Here is a 19,985-nt window from a genome sequence, read left to right on the forward strand (position 1 = left end):
AATTACAAGATAATCAATGCCCTTATATCAATTAAATAAAATAAACAGTTCGACTTAGAAATATTGATAAGTTTACTAGTAGTAGATGCCCACCCCCTAGCAGAATAAAACACTGCCTGTACCTGTCCAGCTTGATGGTATCTAGGTTGCTTTTACGAGGCCATCTCGCTTAAAGTCTCCCCCCTTTAAAACCACGAAGACTATTAGATAAACTATAAACTTATACTGTATCTATAGAACACCTTAATGAAGACCTAATTTTGTCAGGGATCACTGTGAAAACATTTATTTCTGTTGATCATCGTATAATATGTTGACACACACTGATGTCTGCTGACCATAAAACTTCCATAATTTGTTTCGGAAAAAGCGGTCAGCATTAGTCTCATTATACCTTGCAAAACTGTCCTTAGAGAAATCTGACCTTGCCTGGTAGAACAGAGTTTTGCGGGGAACCTTAAACAGCTATATTAACTGATTCAACAGTTTAAGTAAAACAAAAATTCATGGAGTCACTTGTGGATCCATCCATCAAACAACTTATTGTCAGAAAAAACAAGGGAATGACGTCAAGTATTTGGAATATTTTATTTTAGGTTCCACGAATACCTTCAAATTAATAAACTGCAAATTATGAGGAGGAAGAAGAAAAACAATCATCATGTTTTCAAACTTTAACTTAATCTTCCTTAAGAACAAGAACGAGAATCTGCAAAATGTAACCTCTTGGACATTCTGTTTAAAAAAAAGTACGTAACCCTCAAAGAGAAAGAAAGCTTATCATAAGTGAATTAATCCGATGCAACTTCAACAATGCCGACACTTTGAAGTGAAAGGAGTGATTATTTAAAGCAACCACCTAACAGTGACCTTTTGGCTTTTTGGAAAGAAAAGAGCATTTGATCTTTCCCATTTCTGTGAAAATTTAAATGGATTTCTTGGTAAATCCGGGCTCAAATACTTCATCAGAAAGAGAAAAATTCTGTTAGGTTAATACCTAATTCCCAGCACAGCCCCTCTAACCATAATGTTGAAACACTGACATGGGCAAAGAAGAATAAAGATACGCTCTTTTAAACCATTGTCTTGAACATCGGATTAATTCAAAGAGAAACATTTTAGTTTTCTTTTTTTTATTCCTTGGATTTCTTTTTGTGATATAATGCAAAATGGTCAACAAACTAATAATCCTTTAGGTGCAACAACACATGCACAATTATCTAATTGTTAGTTATTTATTTTTAGTAAGGACATCTCCAACAATTTTCTCTTTTAGTAATTTATGCCCTAACCCAAAATAAGCAAATTTGTGGGCCTATGGGCTTGATTCATAGATGCCTTAAAAACTTAAGTAGTTTTAAAGCAGGTGAATAAAGAATAGTTTTGGATTCAGAGACCTAAATCAGATGCACACTTTGCTATAAATGTAAAAGATATGAGGAGGTCCAGATCTACATGCGCCAAAGTGTGGATGAATAATAAGCATGTTACCTGAATGTGTGCCCTGGGCATTGAGTCACTGATTACTTTGTTACAATTTATTATTCTCTCTTTTTTTTTTATGGCAAAGGTGCAGGAATTCTTACGCACTTGTGCAGTATGTGCATTTTATTTTGTTGTATTAAGTTGTATAAAAAATAGTTAATAACGTGTGTAGCAAAACATGCGTTGTTACATATCTGATGTGCAGTTCTGGAAGAAGCTCTATTTCTGCATGATTAAGTTTGTGATTGTTCACTTTTTTGTTGACCGACTGGCATTTTGTATGCTTTAAATCATTTTTTTTTTTACATTTTTCTTGTTTTGGGTCATCTAAACCTCTTTTTCTGATCAGCGGATTTGATCCATGGATTGATTTGATTGCCGCCCCACCCATTTAATTGATTTTGATTTAGGACCCTTAAAGCGTTAACCAAGTGATGGTTTTTGAAGTCACAATGTGTTTAACCTTAACATGAGATCATTTGCCAAAATATGACACTAAACCATTATATTTATCTCACTTCACTAAAAATATTAAAACATGTTGTAGCATAGGTGTCAGCCTTTTTATCCTGAGGCATATTAGCAACATACTTTTTTCACAATTCAAGTCTGCACCAGCTTATAAGATAGGCAGTGCCCATCAATGTAGAACATGACTTTAATGGTGGATATGTTTTAACAGCCACACTGCTATGCCACATTTATGTAAAAAAAAGTACTAAATCATAAGTTCTTTAGCACACATTTATCAAGCACTGTACAAAAAGCGTGCTATTTAAAACAAATTAATGTGTCTTGCATTCTGAATATATGAAAGTTGCCAGTTTCACTTGCACTGCACTGATGACCCCTAATTAAATTGAAACATGTATATAGGTGACATACAAATAAAAAAATGGCATACCTTGTGTCCTTATAGGCAAGTCTTACACACGTCCATATTGGCATAAGTGTATTTCCTTAGCTTGCCGTCCAAATCAGCCATTAAAGTCACAATAACACCAGATATTGGGTTGTCCTGGATGCTTATCAGAATTTCTGTAATGTTTATATGAAGTCACACATATGTAGCTGGAAACGATGACCCTAGGATTCCCCCCCCCCTCCCCGATTGAAATACGTTATGCAATTTAAAGAAGCAAATTAGTATTTTTTATTTTGAAAGGTATACTGGTCAGTTTGCTTAGAAAGCTCACAGGGCTTTATTCATTTAAGTGGTACTTTGCAGGTTAAGTGCAGTTTAATCTGGAAAAAAAACAAAACTTTAGTATTCATTATGAAAGGCCGACTCTGGTAAGAGTCTTTTGTAAGACAAAATAGTTAACTGAATTTTCTAGAATGTTACCCCACCAATTGAACCATGAATTATGTAGGGTCATCTTAGTCCCTCTGACAGAAAAAACCTGCTAGGGTTGGCCTTTCAATAATAGTGAATAGACCCCACAGTATAAATGACATCTATTAGTAGGGTGGGGCCATAGGCATCTATTAATGCAGAGGACAGATACTTAGCTTCTGAAATCCAAAGACACCACCTGAAATCTAATGACAATACGGCCTATTTACTAAAGAGGACATTGACATGACAACCCACAAGGTTGTAGTTTCAACTGTTTGACTTCACCATACATAAAAAGAGCCAACCCAAGTGAGCTACTACTGCAGAAAGACATTGGCAGGCCACATATAATTCCTCTCACTAATTGAGATGCATTATGTGGAACTCGCTCAGTCGCTCTTGCTGTAGACACCTTCAAGTGTTGGCAATTCTTAATCGATAGTAAAGCGAGGTAGTTGAAACTACAACTCTCCCATACACGCTCTTCATAACTCCATTTTGTGAATAGATCTCAGTGGTCTGTTAATGGGTTATGAGGAAAATAAGTTTATGAATATCTGGCAGAAAATTTAACTAATAGCAACCACCATTATAACATATTTATTTCAACTGTACAAAGATGCAACCTGTACAGGTAACACTACAGTGTGAGGACACATACAGAGCACTTAAATGCATCACTACAAGTATCAATACTACGTTAGTAGTCCTTTCTTGCTATTAAAAGAACAAAAAAGACACGTTTGGATGGCCCTCAAAATCTGGATAATCAGACTTGGTGAAGAAGAGTCCCACGTTACTATTGAAAGCAGTAATATAGGAAATTGAACAGAATGATAGAAAGGAGAGCAGCAAGTGAGGAAAGAACATAATTTATGGTGATGCTCATAAAACACATCCGGAAAGATAACAGAAAATTGCTGTTACACTAAATAAGGTGGCAAGTGACAAATTTATTATTGTAAGCAACATTTCAAAATAGAAATGTTTTCTGTAGCAGTGGGTCATTCAGAAAGTAGAATGCGTTGATCTAGACAACTGGAACAGATGTTCTTAACACGTTACTCAGCTGGACAGCTGTCTAATGTTCCTCGAAAAAGATTTCCTCTAATCAGTCCCACTCGGCGTTTCATTACGTGATCACAGACTTGTGAGACAGGTATCAGAAAATCAGCTAACATCATTACAGAGAGATTTGCATTGGGAGAAGCACATCTGTGTCTTGCATGTATACCCGTGTATTACAGGAGAGAGCCTGGCTATATGTAAATTTGAATTACATTCAAGAAACGGTTTTACATTTTCATAGTAACGTCAGAAATGTCACTTTCTTTGAAAGTTTGCGAATGTTGTTCTTATTAGGGTAAAATCTGAATGAGATAAAAATTGTCTTCAACGTTCACGAGCACATAAAAATTCTTACACGGCAGCAGATATTTGTGCTCATCTATAAATGCTACATTGTAGGTGCCCAGGATCAATACACAGGGCCAAATTACTATTATGCAACATCAAATTATATGTCTGTCTACATCAAAAGCCAGTAAAGTGCATAAGCCAACACATTCAAGTTACACAAGAACACAGCTTTTAATAGAGCAATTAGAAATAATTAAAGTTGAATGTATATTTTATTGGTAAAACAATGCGTCATAATAATCGACAGTTTTTCATTTGATTTGTTAAACCCCAGAACTGCCCTAAAAGACAATTCTTTACCGAGTAAAATGTAAAAAGGGTCCGCTGCAAAGAATAATATTGCCGACGTTTGAATTTATATAAACATGGTTAATCTTACAAATGTTAAATACAGCTACGCTCTCTTTGTGGTATTGAGTTTATAAGCACAGCAATATCCCCATGCCAAATAATAATAATACTTTTTTTCCTGTACAAGATTGCTAAAACATATCACCCCTGCTTGTATCTTTAAATCTACTTGTCAGCTTGGATCCTTCTAGGTTAGGGGTATCAGGCCCTCACCTGTTTTATCAACATTCTTGTCAGATCGCCGTCATCACTCTTGCCTCCAGTTTGGTTTCCAATCTAAACTTATGATCCCAACAGCATGCTTATATGACAGGGTATTATGTGGTTGATAATTAAAATGAAGTGTACATACACACACTGTTAATTGCCATTTATAATGCCATTGTCACTTGTCAAACTATTAAGATTCCTGAGTTCTGGGAATAATTTATTTGATTCTCCAGTTTTAGCGACTCCCCAAAAATATGCAAGCCCAGCTAGCTCAATCTGTAGAGCATGACACTCTTAATCTCAGGGTTCGAACTCCATATTGGGGACACAGCTAGTTTTTATGTCCATGTAAAAATCACCTTGCACAATTTGTCTTAAACGGGGCAATATAATACCGTATTTGCTCGATTATAAGACGACCCTGATTATAAGACGACCCTCCAAAATCTGAATATTAATTTAGGAAAAAAAGAAAAAGCCTGAATATAAAACGACCCTATAGGAAAAAGGTTTTACCAGTAAATGTTATTTCATGTAAACTATGTGAACAATTGTTTGTTAATAAAAGCTACGATTGAGAAAAATATTTTTTATTTCCTTTTTTTTTTTTTTTTTATTTATTTATTTTTTACAACCTGACCCCCCAGTTATGCACATCTGCCCCCAGGCTTGCCACTCTGCCCCAGAAATGCCTTATACCCCATATATGCCACTGTGCCCCATGATATGCCTTTTAACCCTCTAAATGCCACTGTGCCCCATGATACACCTTTTAACCCTCTATATGCCACTGTTCCCCATGATATGCCTTTTGACCCCCTATGTGCCACTCTGCCTCCAGAAATGCCTTATACCCCTATATGCCACTCTGGCATTTAGGGGGTTAAAAGGCATATTATGGGGCAGAGTGGCATATAGGGAGGTATAAGGCATTTCAGGAGGCAGAGTGGCGTATAAAGGGTTAAAAGGCATTTCTGGAGGCAGAGTGGCATTAAGGGAGTTAAAAGGCATTTCACAGAGCACTCTGCCTCCAGAAATGCCTTATGCCCCCCCATTTAACACCCCCCCCTCCCTCCTCCAAACTTACCGGTGCTTCTGAGTCCCCCGGTGCTTAGTCCAGGCAGCGTGTAGATCTCTACGCGATTCGCATAGACAACTTCTGCTCTATGCAAATCGCGTAGAGCTCTACACGCTGCCCGGACTAAGCACCGGGGACTCAGAAGCACCGGTAAGTTTGGAGGAGGGGGGGTGTTAAATGGGGGGGCATAAGGCATTTCTGGAGGCACCAGTAAGTGGGGGGGGGGGGCATACACAGGAGGATCCAGGTCCCCTGCATCACTGCAGGGGATCTGGATTTTAGTCTCATAGTCAGACCTATTTGAGGTCTGATTATAAGACGACCCCGATTATAAGACGAGGGGTATTTTTCTGGAAAAAACCTCGTCTTATAATCTAGCAAATACGGTATATATTTGTATTATTAGGAAATACCAAACAATATCAACACATATGGTTTGGATGTGATATAAACATTTAAATACATAAAAGGAGTATAAAAAAACTAAAGGAGAGAAGTTTATTTTAAAGAAGGAGAAATGAAAAAAGAACTAGAAATTTTAAAAGCTTTTACTTGACTGAGATGGTGGTAGTTAAATTGAAAATCATTCCAACAGAAGTGGCTAATACACTAATCTAAATATGCACGGGATAGACATAAAGCAAAATGTCTAAATCTTTACATCAGGAAAATAAGTAGACTAGATGGGCCGAATAGCTCTTATATGTCGTCTGTACCGACCTTTGACTGTCCTTAACTTCGATTTGGTCCTTACTTACTTGGCACCTTAGTACAACAGAGGAAAGCTGGAAGCCAAATAACTAAATTCCTCATTGACTGGAAACCAGAGACAATGGTAGGGAAAGACACCTGCCTCATTGCTTACAGTCCACCTCAGCGTATGAATCAGTTGTAGAGCGTGGAGACATTTTCAAAGCATTTGAAGGTAACAGTTATCAGCAATACTAATCAAATGTTACTGCACCCACACAGTCAAAATAATAGGCTATACCACTGTAATTGTTATTGCTCTTAGCAAGCACATTAAAAAATAATTATTTTGCAACAACTAAACTAAGAACACCTTCCCCACAACACTTACTTCAATTCCGACTTCAAATCCACCACCTAGGCCGGCTACACCAATGGCAGAAGGAGCAGACCATTCTAAAATGGAAAAAGAGTATACATGTCTCAAACTTATAATAAGATTGCTGTATTTTCTCAACCTCAATATCAGATTCATATATCATATCATATCATATATATATATATACACACACACACACACACACACCGGTATATGATATATGGGGTTTTCAAACTATTAGTGTTTTAAATGCAGATTCTAACAATCTCCTATTCACATAGGCTCTATATTTTGCCATAGAATATCATTACCACTAAGGTTGTTTGTCTATACAACCATATTATTATTATTATTATTCTTTATTTCTCAAGCGCCGACAGATTCCGCAGCGCTGTACAAGGTTTGACAATACAACAATTGACATACAGGTACGAGAGGAATGAGAACTCGATTCCTCTCATTTAGTGATTTATGATTTTTATTTCAAATGTGTGCATTGTGGAAGGTAATATGGATAAAACACCTGTTCCTAGCCATCAATTTATTTAACCTTTAGTTAAGTTGGCTGCAGTATGGACACGGTTTACAACTGACATCTGCCAACAACAACATATGCAAGTGATGTGCTAGCAATGACAGATTCTGCATTGCTTTGATCCGTGGGCGATGCTGATGTTTTACTTCGCACAGCATAAAACAATTGCATAGGCATTCAGGGTGCCCATCATCCAGTGATCACATACATACACGTTAATCTGTTTCAGCTCATCCTTTATAGCACCAGCCAATTGTATATGAGAGTGATACACAGTTAATAAAATGCTCGGAGGTTTAACACACAGTAGACATGTAGAGTGGAGTGCATGTGCTTCAGCACCAGTAGATTTTATAACTATTTCTATGCTGGGAAACCCTTTTCTAGATGCATTAAATTGTATGCTGAATAGTTTCAAATGTAGTTTGGTTCATCAATTGTCTACAAGACACAAAAGCAACTGATCAAACAATCTGCATATGAAAAGAGATTCGAATTTGACCTGCTTCAAGAGTATCACATATGGTATAAATGAATAATAGTACACATTAAATGCTTCAAAACATATTTACATTGTGTGTTCAAAGCTCTCCAGAAGCTTCAGAAGTCCAACTGGACTTCAATTAAATGGAGATGCAACTATCCTGCCCTGACTTCAGAACGCCTGCAAGTGAAGCTGTGGATTGCTGAAAATAATGTGTATGGACATCATTTTTGGCATCAGCAAATAAAGTGTTCTGATCTCCAGGAGGCTTCTTGGTCAAAATAATTGGATTGTGGGTAGGTGAGTAATCATGTGAAACATTTCAGTAAGCAAAAATGTAATAATTATGGGAGGTCCAGCTCCAGAGTTCCAGTAAGTTCGCATTACTAGCACAAGGGCCAAGCTAAATTCCCAGACACCCCCTGTAAAGAGGAATGTATATTAAAGTTTTAAAAAAGGAGTAGTGAACACATCTGATGAACACAAAACTTACGTCCAGTAGGGAGTCGAGCAAGAACTATACCACTTCCTCCTCGGGCAGATACTAAAAAGCCAGCTTTTATCACAGATAAAACCGCAAGACCTTGTGCTTTTGCTATAACATGAGCTGTAGGAGGAAAGCAAAGAAACATTACACTTTTGAGGATCAAACCATTTTAGCACTTTGTTTGTATTTAGGTTATCCACATATATCGTTTGCTTGATTTTTTGTTTAGGACAAGTAGGGTTTTCTTTTGGAATCCTATTTATGCAGCACACAATGTTTACTAGGAAGAAAAAGGGCAAACATGAGAACACATTGCTCATAGATTTACTCAATATGAAATACATACAGCTGAACCAAAAAGTGAAGATAATATAGAGACAGACATAGAAGCTCTGCCTCAGAATGCCATGGTTGTGGGTATCCTTGGTTCAAAATGTATTTACCCCCCCATAAGTCTATATTGATCCTTTCTGGTGAAGCTCTCTTGGCTACCTATAGCATTGTCGTTGTGCGCGGACTGTCCCTGTACTTGAGCTGTACATACCCCATGAACATGTTATATATCAACACAACGAAAAATGAAAAATTCAGAGAAAGATAAAAAAAAAATAAAATAAAAAAAGTAAAAAAAAATTATAGGTTGTAATTGTTTGGTTCATACTTCCCCAATAAAGAAAGTGCTTTCCCCGTATAAAACACATATCATTAGCTAACGAAAAAGTTAATGTTTTTGAGTCATAGTGCTCAAGCTTTCCAGTAAAACATTACACGGAAGCTTGTATGAGTTTCATAGAATGATCCCTAGAGACAAGAGTGATTTGGAAAACAGACAAGATACTTCTCATACAATTACAAATCTTCTACAATAAACCATATCTAAAATCTCAAGTAGCCCCAAACAAACAAAAACCTGATCATTATACAGATGATCAAATAGTTGAATTGAGCAGTTAGAAAAACGGGAACACCACAATATATTAACACATAATCTAATGGATATTTTGTGGCTCTGTCTCAAAACGTGCATTATCTGGTATAAAAAAAAAAGGTCACCATACGTACCAGGAATAATTTTATCCGGTCCAGTGCGAGAACTTATTTCTGTAAATTCCCTCAAAATGTTTGCTGCTTTTTTAGCTTCGGATTTCAAGTTTGAAGGAATTGGATTATTCACTGTAAATACAAGGTATTACACTTAAAAGTGACAAATTCATCCATGGCATTCATTTTTGAATATTCACTAACTACTAATGGTGCTGCAGTAAGCAAAACTAGATTTAATATATACACGTTACAGTACAAAATCTTTAGGTGTAGCACAGAAGGCTGGAGCGGTAACAAAGGTAGTACTGCCATACTAGGCTTTCTCCATCAATCTCTCTTAATTAACACTTTCAATTATTAAAGGTTTGGACCACTACATGCAGGGCTGGTGCAAGGATTTTTGCCACCCTAGGCAAAACATAATTTTGCCGCCCCCTGGCTCCACCCCCACAAGCCCCCCCCCCAAACTGGCTGACCCGACCTAGGCGGGCGCCTACTTTGCCTACAGGTGGCGCCGGCCCGGAATACATGATAAGTAAATTTATATTATATATATATATATATTATATATATATAGATATGTATATAGGTTCAATTGAATTGGTCTTTAAAGTTATTTGCAGAACCTAAAATCCATTCATGAACTTTAATGCTAAATATACCTTCAACAAGTGATTTATCCTGCTGGGTGAAAGAACAGAGGCTTACCTCTGGATAATCTTGTATAGAATGGAAAATATTTTCAGTCACACATAATCTGGGATAGTTTCTTGTTTATTTCTAAGTGATCTGTGTTGGCTCTCTATCGCATACTGCTAGGAAAGGCTGTTTAGGCGCTGAGGGGCCCTGCACTGCAGGGAAGTACAGTGCTAAAGCTGAGATTTCTTCACTTTCCTCCTATCTCTGTAAACGGGTTTGCAGACAGTCAAGAGTATTACTGGTGCAGATTTAACTAAATTACGAAAAGTGATGAAACTCATTTGTTTCAGTGTTTTACTTGCAGCAGCTGTCTGTAATTGTCCCCATTCTTATTATGGAAGGGACAGCAGTACTGTTAGGGCTTCTGATTTCCCCCTTTTGGAGGCATTAGATACAGTGGTGTGAAAAATAAAGTACACCCTCTTTGAATACTATAGTTTTACATATCAAAATATAATATTGTGTGTTCCTTAGCAGGTCTAAAATGAGGTAAATACAGGCTCAGGTGAAAACCACATGACATTACACAATGTCATGATTTATTTAACAAAAATAAAATGAAAGTGGAAAAGCCATGCATGAAAAACAATGTACACCTTTACTGCTTCCATAGGAGTTAAGATGCTAAGTAGCAGGATCAAATTTCCTTGATTAATTGACCATCAGCAAGTGTGACCACCTCTATAAAAGCCACACGTTTAGCATGCTGCTGGTCTGGAACATTCAGGTGTGCAAAGGAGAGACATTAGCAATAATCTTAGAGAGGTCATTGTTGTTGCCAATCAATCTAAGAAGGGTTATAAGGCCATATCCAAACAATTTAAAAGTCCATCGTTCTACAGTGAGAAACTTTATTCAAAAGCGGAAAACATTCAAGACAGTTGCCAATCTTCCCAGGAGTGGATGTCCCAGCAAGTTCACCCCAAGGTCAGATCGTGCAATGCTCAGAGAAATTGCAAAACCCTAAGAGTTACATCTCTACAGGCCTTAGCATGCAAAATGTTAAGGTTCATGACAATACAATCAGAACAAGGCTGAAGAAGTATGGTGTGTTAGGAAGGGTTGCCAGGAGAAAGCCTCTTCTCCCCAAAAAAAACATCGCAACACGGCTCAGGTTTGCAAAGCTGCATCTGAATAAACCACAAGACTTTGGGATCAATGTCCTTTAGGCAGATGAGACAAAAGTGGAGATGTTTGCTCGTAATGCACAGCACCACGTTTAGGGAAAACCTAACACAGCATATCAGCACAAAACACCTCTTACCAACTGTCAAGCATGATGGTGGAGGGGTTATAATTTGGGCTTGTTTTACAGCCACAGGACCTGGGAACCTGGCAGTCATTGAGTCGACCATGAACTCCTCTGTATACCAAAGTATTCTAGAGTCAAATGGGAGGTCATCTGTCTTGATAGCTAAAGCTTGGCCAAAATTAAGTCATGCAACAAGACAATGATCCCAAGCACTCCAGCAAATCTACAACACAATGACTGAAAAAGAAAAGAAAGAATCAAGGTGTTGCAATGGCCCAGTCAAAGTTCAGACCTCAACCCTGACTGAAATGCTGTGGCGGGACCTTAAGAGAACTGTGCATAAATAAATGCCCGCACACCTCAATTAACTAAAGCAACGTTGTAGAAGAGTGGGCCAAAATTCCTCCACAATGATGTGAGAGACTGATAAAGTCATACAGAAAATGATTACTTCCATTTATTGCTGCTAAAGGTGGTTCTACAAGCTATTGAATCATTACTACTTAGTTTTTTTTTATACATGGCTTCTGTCACGCGAGCCGCCGCGGCACTTACCTCGCGTGCTCGCGGCAGCTCACTCCGTCCTGCCGCTGACGCCGCGCGGTCACGATGTCGGCTGAGCGTCACACGCGCCGCCGCGGCGCACACACCAGGGGATCCCGGCGGCGCGCCCGTCGATGCCGCCGACGCCGGTCGCGGCTTCACCGCCGCCGCGACCGGACGCCGGCAGGGTGGTCCTGCCTCCACGTCATCGCTCGGGCTTGCGCCTGCACGCCAAGGACGTGCAGGCGCGTCACCACCGGGATCGCGATGACGTCACGCGACGCATGCACGCCGCGCACGGCACGCCGCAGCCTCATTGTGAGTAGGGATTCCCTATTTAAAGGCCATTTGTTTTCTCTTCTGTACCCGTTCAAAGTGTATTGCTTTTTGGGGTGTGCTGTTCCTTGTGATTATATCTTGCCTTGTGTACCGACCCTTGCCTGTTCTTTTGACTACGATTCTGATCTGCCAGCCTCGACCTCGGACCTGTTATACCGTTTTGCCTCTTATCTGCCTGCCTCGACCTCGGATACGTTTTGACCTCGCTGTTTGCCGTTGCCCTTTTGACCGGACTGTGTACTGGACTACGCTACGTCCATATATCTGCATAGTTGGATCCTCCTTCGCTACCTGACCCCGTGACAGCTTCTCCATTTTGGCTTTATTTTTGTTGAATAAATCATGACACATGTAATATGCCATGTGTTGTTGTCCATCTAAGGTTGTATTTACCTAATTTTTAGACCTGCTAAGATACAGTTGATTGTTATTATGTTGTGATATGTAAAACCGCAGAATTCAGATTGTGTATTTCTTATTCACACGGCTGTATTTTAATTTACAAACTACAGCATAGGTTTCAGAGTATAAATATGTACAAGGCCAATATAAAGAACACTCCAGTGACCTGTCTGTTAACAGAAATGTAGAAATAACAAGAAGTCATCCTCTGAGACTGAAAGAGCAAAGATTTATTCACAAAGGAAGGAATTATTTACAGTAGAGGCAATAAAGGTATAGAATTCACTACCAAGAGAAGTGGTGCTATCAAATAAAATGGATGCCTTTGAAAATGGTATGGGTGCTTTTAGAAAAGCAGAAAATGCAAGGCTGTAAACGATGGAACAAAATAAATTAATATTCTAAAGCTTCTTGATCCAAGGAGAAATCTGATTGCCTTTTGAATTGAAGTAGGATTTCCCACCTAGGTGGCAAAATTAGAAGAAATAGATTAATTGGGGTTTTTTTTTTTTTTCTTTTGGATCAAAAGCAGGAAGGCTACATAGACGAGTTTAACTTGATGGATTTAGGTCTTTTTTCAACCTTAATTACTATGTTACTGTTTATATTATTAGTTTTGAGTCCTTTTGTAAGTTCCTGTTCCTTTGGTGTACAAATAAAATTCTTTAATTTCTTCATTTTGGCGGCATACTCCAAAATCTTCCATGGACCGGTTATATTTTTACACATTATTCTTGTGCTATATTGTAATAAAATAGGAATGTTTTATATGCAATTTTAACTTAATATATTTTTCAATTTACATTAGATTTTGAGAATGTCTTCCAGGCAAAGTTTACACAACATTTATTATGCTTCATTGGTCAGTATAAAAGTCTTTAAAGTAACGTGCCCTGCTCAATTATTTGTGAGGCACAGATATAATAAAAAAAAAAAAAAAAAAAAAAAAAAAAAAAAAAAAAAAGGGTGAATTTTTTTTTAAAGTCTCTTTACAAATGGTTGGACGTTAATACATTTCAATCAATGTTTCTTTAGGTAACATCACTAGTACTTATAAATGGGCAAATTGCAAAATGCTGTCTTTAGAATGCGACCACTATTGTATTTTAAAAGATTTAGTAATGTAATACTCAATTTTTCAAACAACAAAAAAAAATAAGCATCTATATCCACATGTAAAAATGGCAGCCGATGTTTTATTATGGCTTTGTTGATTGGTAAATCAAAGCAAAGCATACTCACTACTCAAGGAGTTTAACATTGCACATCTGTAATATTACTATGCATTATAAATACACCCAAGTTACTGGACTCATCCTTCAGTGTCCCTTGTAAAAGGTGGTATATGCTAAAAAAAAAAAACAAAAAAAAAACCCAAAAGTCCCTGTTTCTAAAAAAACAATTTTGACACTCTATATTTACATAATTTAGCCCGATATGTCTAATTCAAAGTTAAATAACTGTCCATGAAGAGTATACCTGGATCTCTGGAGCTATACTGTACTGCCGACAAATTTATGGTTGGTCTGTCACTTCAAACGTCAAATATGATATATTAAGTGTATGTAATTGTTTATTAAGTATTCAGTTGGTGCTCAGGAAAGAGATGAAATAATTTCTGTCAAGAGGATTTACAGAAATGATGGATTTCAAATGCAGTGATTAGTGACAGCTCTGCTGGGAACAGGTCTCATTTCCATTGTTGGTTGTTGATGAAAAGAGAAGGTATTGAGACTGTGTGAGTCAGCAAAGGAGGCTATCAGAGAAAAATTGACAAACTGTTTACCGTATTTGCTCGATTATAAGACGACCCTGATTATAAGACGACCCCCCAAAATCTGAATATTAACTTAGGAAAAAAGAAAAAGCCTGAATATAAGACGACCCTAAAGGAAAAAAGTTTTACCAGTAAATGTTAATTCATGTAAACTATTTTTTTTAATAAAAGCTATGATTGAGAAAAATATTTTTTTTGTTTTTATTTCTTGTATTTTCCAGCCTGTCCCCCAGTTACGCACATCTGCCCCCAGGCTTGCCACACCAATATGGCACTGTGGCCCATGATATGCCTTTTAACCCTCTATATGCCACTGTGCCCCATGGTATGCCTTTTGACCCCCTATATGCCACTCTGCCTCCAGAAATGCCTTATACCCCTATATCCCATTCTGGCATTTAGGGGGTTAAAATGCATATTATGGGGCAGAGTGGCATATAGGGAGGTATAAGGCATTTCAGGAGGCAGAGTGGCATTAAGGGAGTTAAAAGGCATTGTATAGAGCACTCTGCCTCCAGAAATGCCTTATACCCCTATATGCCACTCTGGCATTTAGGGGGTTAAAAGGCATATTATGGGGCAGAGTGGCATATAGGGAGGTATAAGGCATTTCAGGAGGCAGAGTGCTCTATTAAATGCCCCCTTAACGCCACTCCAGAAATGCCCTATGCCCCCATTTAACTAACACACACACACACACTCTCTCCCCCCCCTCCCCTCTCCTCTCTCCCCTCTCAGCCCTCTCTTACCGGTGCTTCCAGCCGGGGCAGCGGGTTGACGTCGCCTTCTGCTGCAGCCGGAAGGAGGTGGAGTTGGCAGCGGGGGTTTGTATGCGTCCGTCGCGTATACTTTCCCCGGCTGTCAGAGATCAGAGATCTCTGACAGTCGGGGAAGGTCTACGCGACGGACGCAGACAACCCCCGCTGCTAGCCACACCTCCTTCCGGCTGCAGCGGACGTTGTCTACGCGGATCGCGTAGACGTCAACCCGCTGCCCCGGCAATACAGCAGGAAGCACCGGTAAGTGTGTATGATGGGGGGGGGTGCAGCGGTGCGGGGGATCTGGATCTTAGTCTCCTAATCAGACTCTATTTGAGGTCTGATTAGAAGACGACCCCGATTAGAAGACGAGGGGTATTTTTCAGAGCATTTGCTCTGAAAAAAACCTCGTCTTATAATCGAGCAAATACGGTAATTTGTAAGTTTATAAGGCAAGTGCGTCAAACACAATGTAATTTGCATTATGACTAACAAAAAGGATCCCCATTGCTGGATTTTAGCCAAACTACACACTCACAATATTGCTTTCATTTCAACCAACAATTGCAGATTTTCAATATGTCCTGTACAATAACTATTAAAACCAAATTAAACGTTTTTATGTAAAGGGTATTCTTTGAAAATGAATGGAAGAAATGGGAAAAAAGTCATTATAACTATTGAAAGTATAAAAACGGAATCACAAAGTAACACAAGATACATTTGATAAAGATAGTCAAAGCAATTATTGCCAGCAGCAAAAATGCAAAATGTCATAAGGGGGAGTAAGACTTTGTGAATTCACGATGTTGGAAGTAGATGGGGTATAACATAGATGTTACTAGGCATGACATTATAACACAATCATGCAATATAGGGGAGAAGTTATGCAACATCAAAGCTCTGTCTGCACTTATCATTTCTTATGTTAGACTGATTTGGGGGCTCCCTTCTTATTTAATATTTGAGTACAATATGTAATGTATTGCTTTTAATATGTGTGCAAATTGGCTTAATAGTGTTTTATTTAACATATGAAGACCTACTTAGCTAGCTGTGTACTAGCTGGGTCAACAAATTTGGTTTGGATCTAGGACCCAGCCAAAAAATTTAGGAGACGAATGTTTTTATTTTCATACAAGAATGTGTATTGTTTATTGGGGCAATACAACATAAAACACTTTTGTTCAGTGCTGCACGACTTTGTACTGATAATGCCTAGGTTCCAGCATTTACTGGATGGATGTGTAAGTGCTGGAACCTAGGCATGATGGGACTGTGACTACTGTTAGCAATCACACTCCTATCATGCCAAGTCAGCCAGTACATGCTGAAACCTAGCTAGCTGCCCCCCTTGTGTAGTGATTCTGTCAGCAGTATGAGGTCTGCACATCACTTACAGCCACCCTGTACCAGCATGTACTGGCTGACTTGGCATGATGAGTGTGATTGCTAACAGCAATAACAGCGAGCACAGTCCCATCATGCCTAGGTACCAGCATTTACTGGTTGCCTGGGTATGATAGGAGTGTGATTGCTGTTAGCAATCACACACCTATCATGCCAAGTCATATTGCTAATTTTGTCCAATTGTGTGTTACCTACTTTTATTAAACATGTGAGTTTTTATTATTATTTTTAAAGGTGGGGGTCATTTTCGGTTTTGGCTAAGTGAACCCTGAATGTTTTGGTCCAGAATTTTCATTTTAGTTCATCCCTAGAATAAATCTAGGGAATCCTGAATTTGTAGTCGCAAAGCTTTCAAGGCCCAGAAATCAGTGAGAGGAAGAGTAAAGGTTTTGTGTCATTTTACTTTATTTTAATCTGCATATTTTATTAAAGGCCATATTTTTTGTCACAGTGAAAAATGAGTGCGGCCCGCGCACGTATACAATTCTGATGAAGTGGCCCACTGCAGAAAAAACTTGGACACCCCTGGTATATTACATACACACACTTATGATCAAACAACATTTACACAATACATCCAATTTTTTTTTATTTTTTTTTTAATTTCTACTAACGTGATCTGCTACTATTTGATTTGGTTATCCCGCCAGCTCAGAATGCATCTGCTCACAGATTGCAAAAGTGTCTTTGTATGCAACATAACCGCATGTGATACTGTGTTTCAAAGCAATATATTTACCAGGTCATGTGATATTAACTTTTACCAGTCCATTTTATGCAGATGAGTGCATTATACATTTTACAGCACTGCAGAATACGGAGGCAAATCAATAAGTCGTACAGTACACAAAGTTTGTCTCCAATTTTTAATTTGCTGCCCATTTTCTAGCATCTCAAATTATTCCCTTTCCTCCTTAGTCAGTACTGGGCAGCAGATGTCAAGAGCGGCGCTGGGGACATACGAGGCATCATAAAGCTCCTAAAATCTTACAGCTGGTATCACAAACTTTTAAGTTACATTAACTGCTATGGATATACAACCTGTCCCAGTTGCATAAAGGAAGACTTGCATACATGTGTTAACACCGCAATAAAAGGGATTTAGGATTAAAATAAAACATTGACATGTTTAGTACTCAACCATGAGAAATCTACTCTTACACCTGAAAGAGCGACCATGGACAGAGAACTTCATTTACTGCAACTCCATATTGGCAAGCAGACTATTACAAGTGTGCGATCATCTCACAAAACATCACCCAGTCACCACCCCTCTTCTTCTGAAATATTCTGTCAGTTCTTCCACAAAATAATTACAATTTGATATATTAAGCCATAATCATACCATATAGAAACATAGAATTTGACAGCAGATAAGAACCAGTCGGCCCGTTTTTTTTCCCTGATGTAAGAGAGTCAAACTCAAAAATTTTAGGTCTATCCCACACCTGTTACATTTTGCTCACTGTATCAGTCTCCACCACCTGCTCCATTAATCTACCATTCTTTCAGTAAAGTAGAACTTCCTTACATTACCTCTGAGCCCTCTAGTTTTAGACTATGACCACATGTTCTAACATTTCTTCTTCTCTCCAATACTTTGTTAAGCCCAGTTAAGTTTTTTCCATCACATCTCCTTTTTTCCTCCAAGCTATCCATAGGGACCGTCCTTTAAGCTTTTCTGATGATTTCTCCCCTGCAAACCATTTACCATTTTTGTAGCCCTGATCTCTCTCCAATGTGTCAATATCATTCTGGAGATGGGGTCGCCAGAACTGTACACAATATTCTAGGTGAGGCCTGACCAGAGATCTGTAAAGTGGCAGAACCATCTTCCTCTTCCTGCTACTAATGCCTCTCGCTTTACATCCCAGCATCCTGATAGTTTTCCCTAGCGCTTTATTGCATCAGAAATAACTAATCCTAAATCCCTCTCTACCGCTGTCACTGAAAGAACAGTGTCCTCTATGCTATATTCTGCCTTGGAGTTTTAAGTCCCAAGTGCATTATTTTACATTTATCAACATTAAACTGCAGCTGCCGCACTCTCAAGCATTCTTCTAATTTACCGTATTTATCGACATATAACACACACTTTTCAAACTAAAATATGAAGCTGAAACCCTACCTGCGTGTTATACGCCGATAAATCCTAGAGCTGCACAATCTTCCCCTGCACAGCTCTCTCACGCGCCCTCCCGGATGCCAGGATCCGGGTGATGACGTCACTCCGGCCCCAGCATCAGCAGAAAAAGTAAAACTCTGGAAGATAGAGGACCCATACCAGATCTCCCAAAAGGTAGGGAGTAAAATATATAATATTAATGCGCGTGTGTGTCTGAGTTTTTATTATTTTTTTACTCAAATTTCCTTGTTAAAATGAGGGTGCATGTTATAGACCAGTGCGTGTTATACGCCGATAAATACGGTACTTAATTTATATAAGAAAGGAACACATTGGAAAACACCCACATCTCAAATTATTCCCATTCCTCCTCATTTAGGACTGGGCAGCGGATGTTAAAACCAGCGCTGGGTATATACGAGGCACCAAAAATCTCCTAAAATCACTTGGTACCAACCTTTTTTATGTTACTTTAACTCCTATGGGTGTATCCAGTTTACCTCATCCAGTTTACCTATTTACCTTTTTCATAGACTCTGTATAGTCGGCCATTGGTCTAACCGGACGCCTATTACATACATTAAATTTCCTTACTGCGTTAACATCTACCACTTCAGCTGGGAGGCTGTTCCAATGATCTACCTTTCAGTAAAGCATTTGCTCTCCAGTACTAAACCCTATGTAGCGTTTTCCTACCCTAAATAAACCATCATGAGATCATAACCTGTGCCAAGCCAAAGGAAACAGAGTCTCTGTAACCCCAGTTAGGGAAGGGGATGAAGGACACATGAGAGGGGACACATGAGAGGGGACACATAATTACCCCACATTAATGTGCAAGAAAAAAAATAAATACAATCCAGCCTCCCCGAGATCACAGTCCCGGCACACACAGGTGCTTCTAGAACATACCCCGCATCTATTAGCATCCTAAATAACCTCCACCCAGCGGCAGACGTTACAGCAGCGCTGGGGCAGGCAGCTACTCACTTGTGGAGCGCTCACAGCACCCGGCTCCGTCTCTCTAGTTAGTAGGGAGCGCTCTCCAAACCCTATAAAAGTCTACGTGACTGCCTCTTCCCCGCTTCCTCATCTTCACCACACCCAGCAAGCCCAGGTGAGGAGGTGAGAGAATGTTGTTCCACCTGTCTGTCTCTCTCTCTCTCTCTCTCCCCCCAC

The 19,985-nt window shown here is 38.9% G+C and overlaps 1 protein-coding gene across 1 annotated transcript in view; it reads right to left on the reverse strand.

Annotated features, from left to right (window-relative positions):
• LOC149278223 (SH3 domain-containing YSC84-like protein 1) overlaps positions 1-19,725 on the reverse strand; it is a 55,364-nt gene extending 35,639 nt beyond the window's left edge. Inside the window, exons 1-4 of the mRNA XM_089502170.1 lie at positions 19,719-19,725; positions 9,520-9,630; positions 8,464-8,577; positions 6,964-7,028 (exon numbers count right to left, since the gene is read on the reverse strand). Coding sequence (XP_089358296.1) covers positions 6,964-7,028; positions 8,464-8,577; positions 9,520-9,630; positions 19,719-19,725 — 297 coding nt within the window. The remainder of the gene's footprint in view (positions 1-6,963; positions 7,029-8,463; positions 8,578-9,519; positions 9,631-19,718) is intronic.
• Between the last annotated feature and the right edge of the window lie 260 nt (positions 19,726-19,985).

Source organism: Sceloporus occidentalis, unplaced genomic scaffold (assembly GCF_023333645.1).
Source record: "Sceloporus occidentalis isolate IW3139 unplaced genomic scaffold, rSceOcc1.0.p SCAF_197, whole genome shotgun sequence".
Classification (NCBI taxonomy): Eukaryota; Metazoa; Chordata; class Lepidosauria; order Squamata; family Phrynosomatidae; genus Sceloporus; species Sceloporus occidentalis.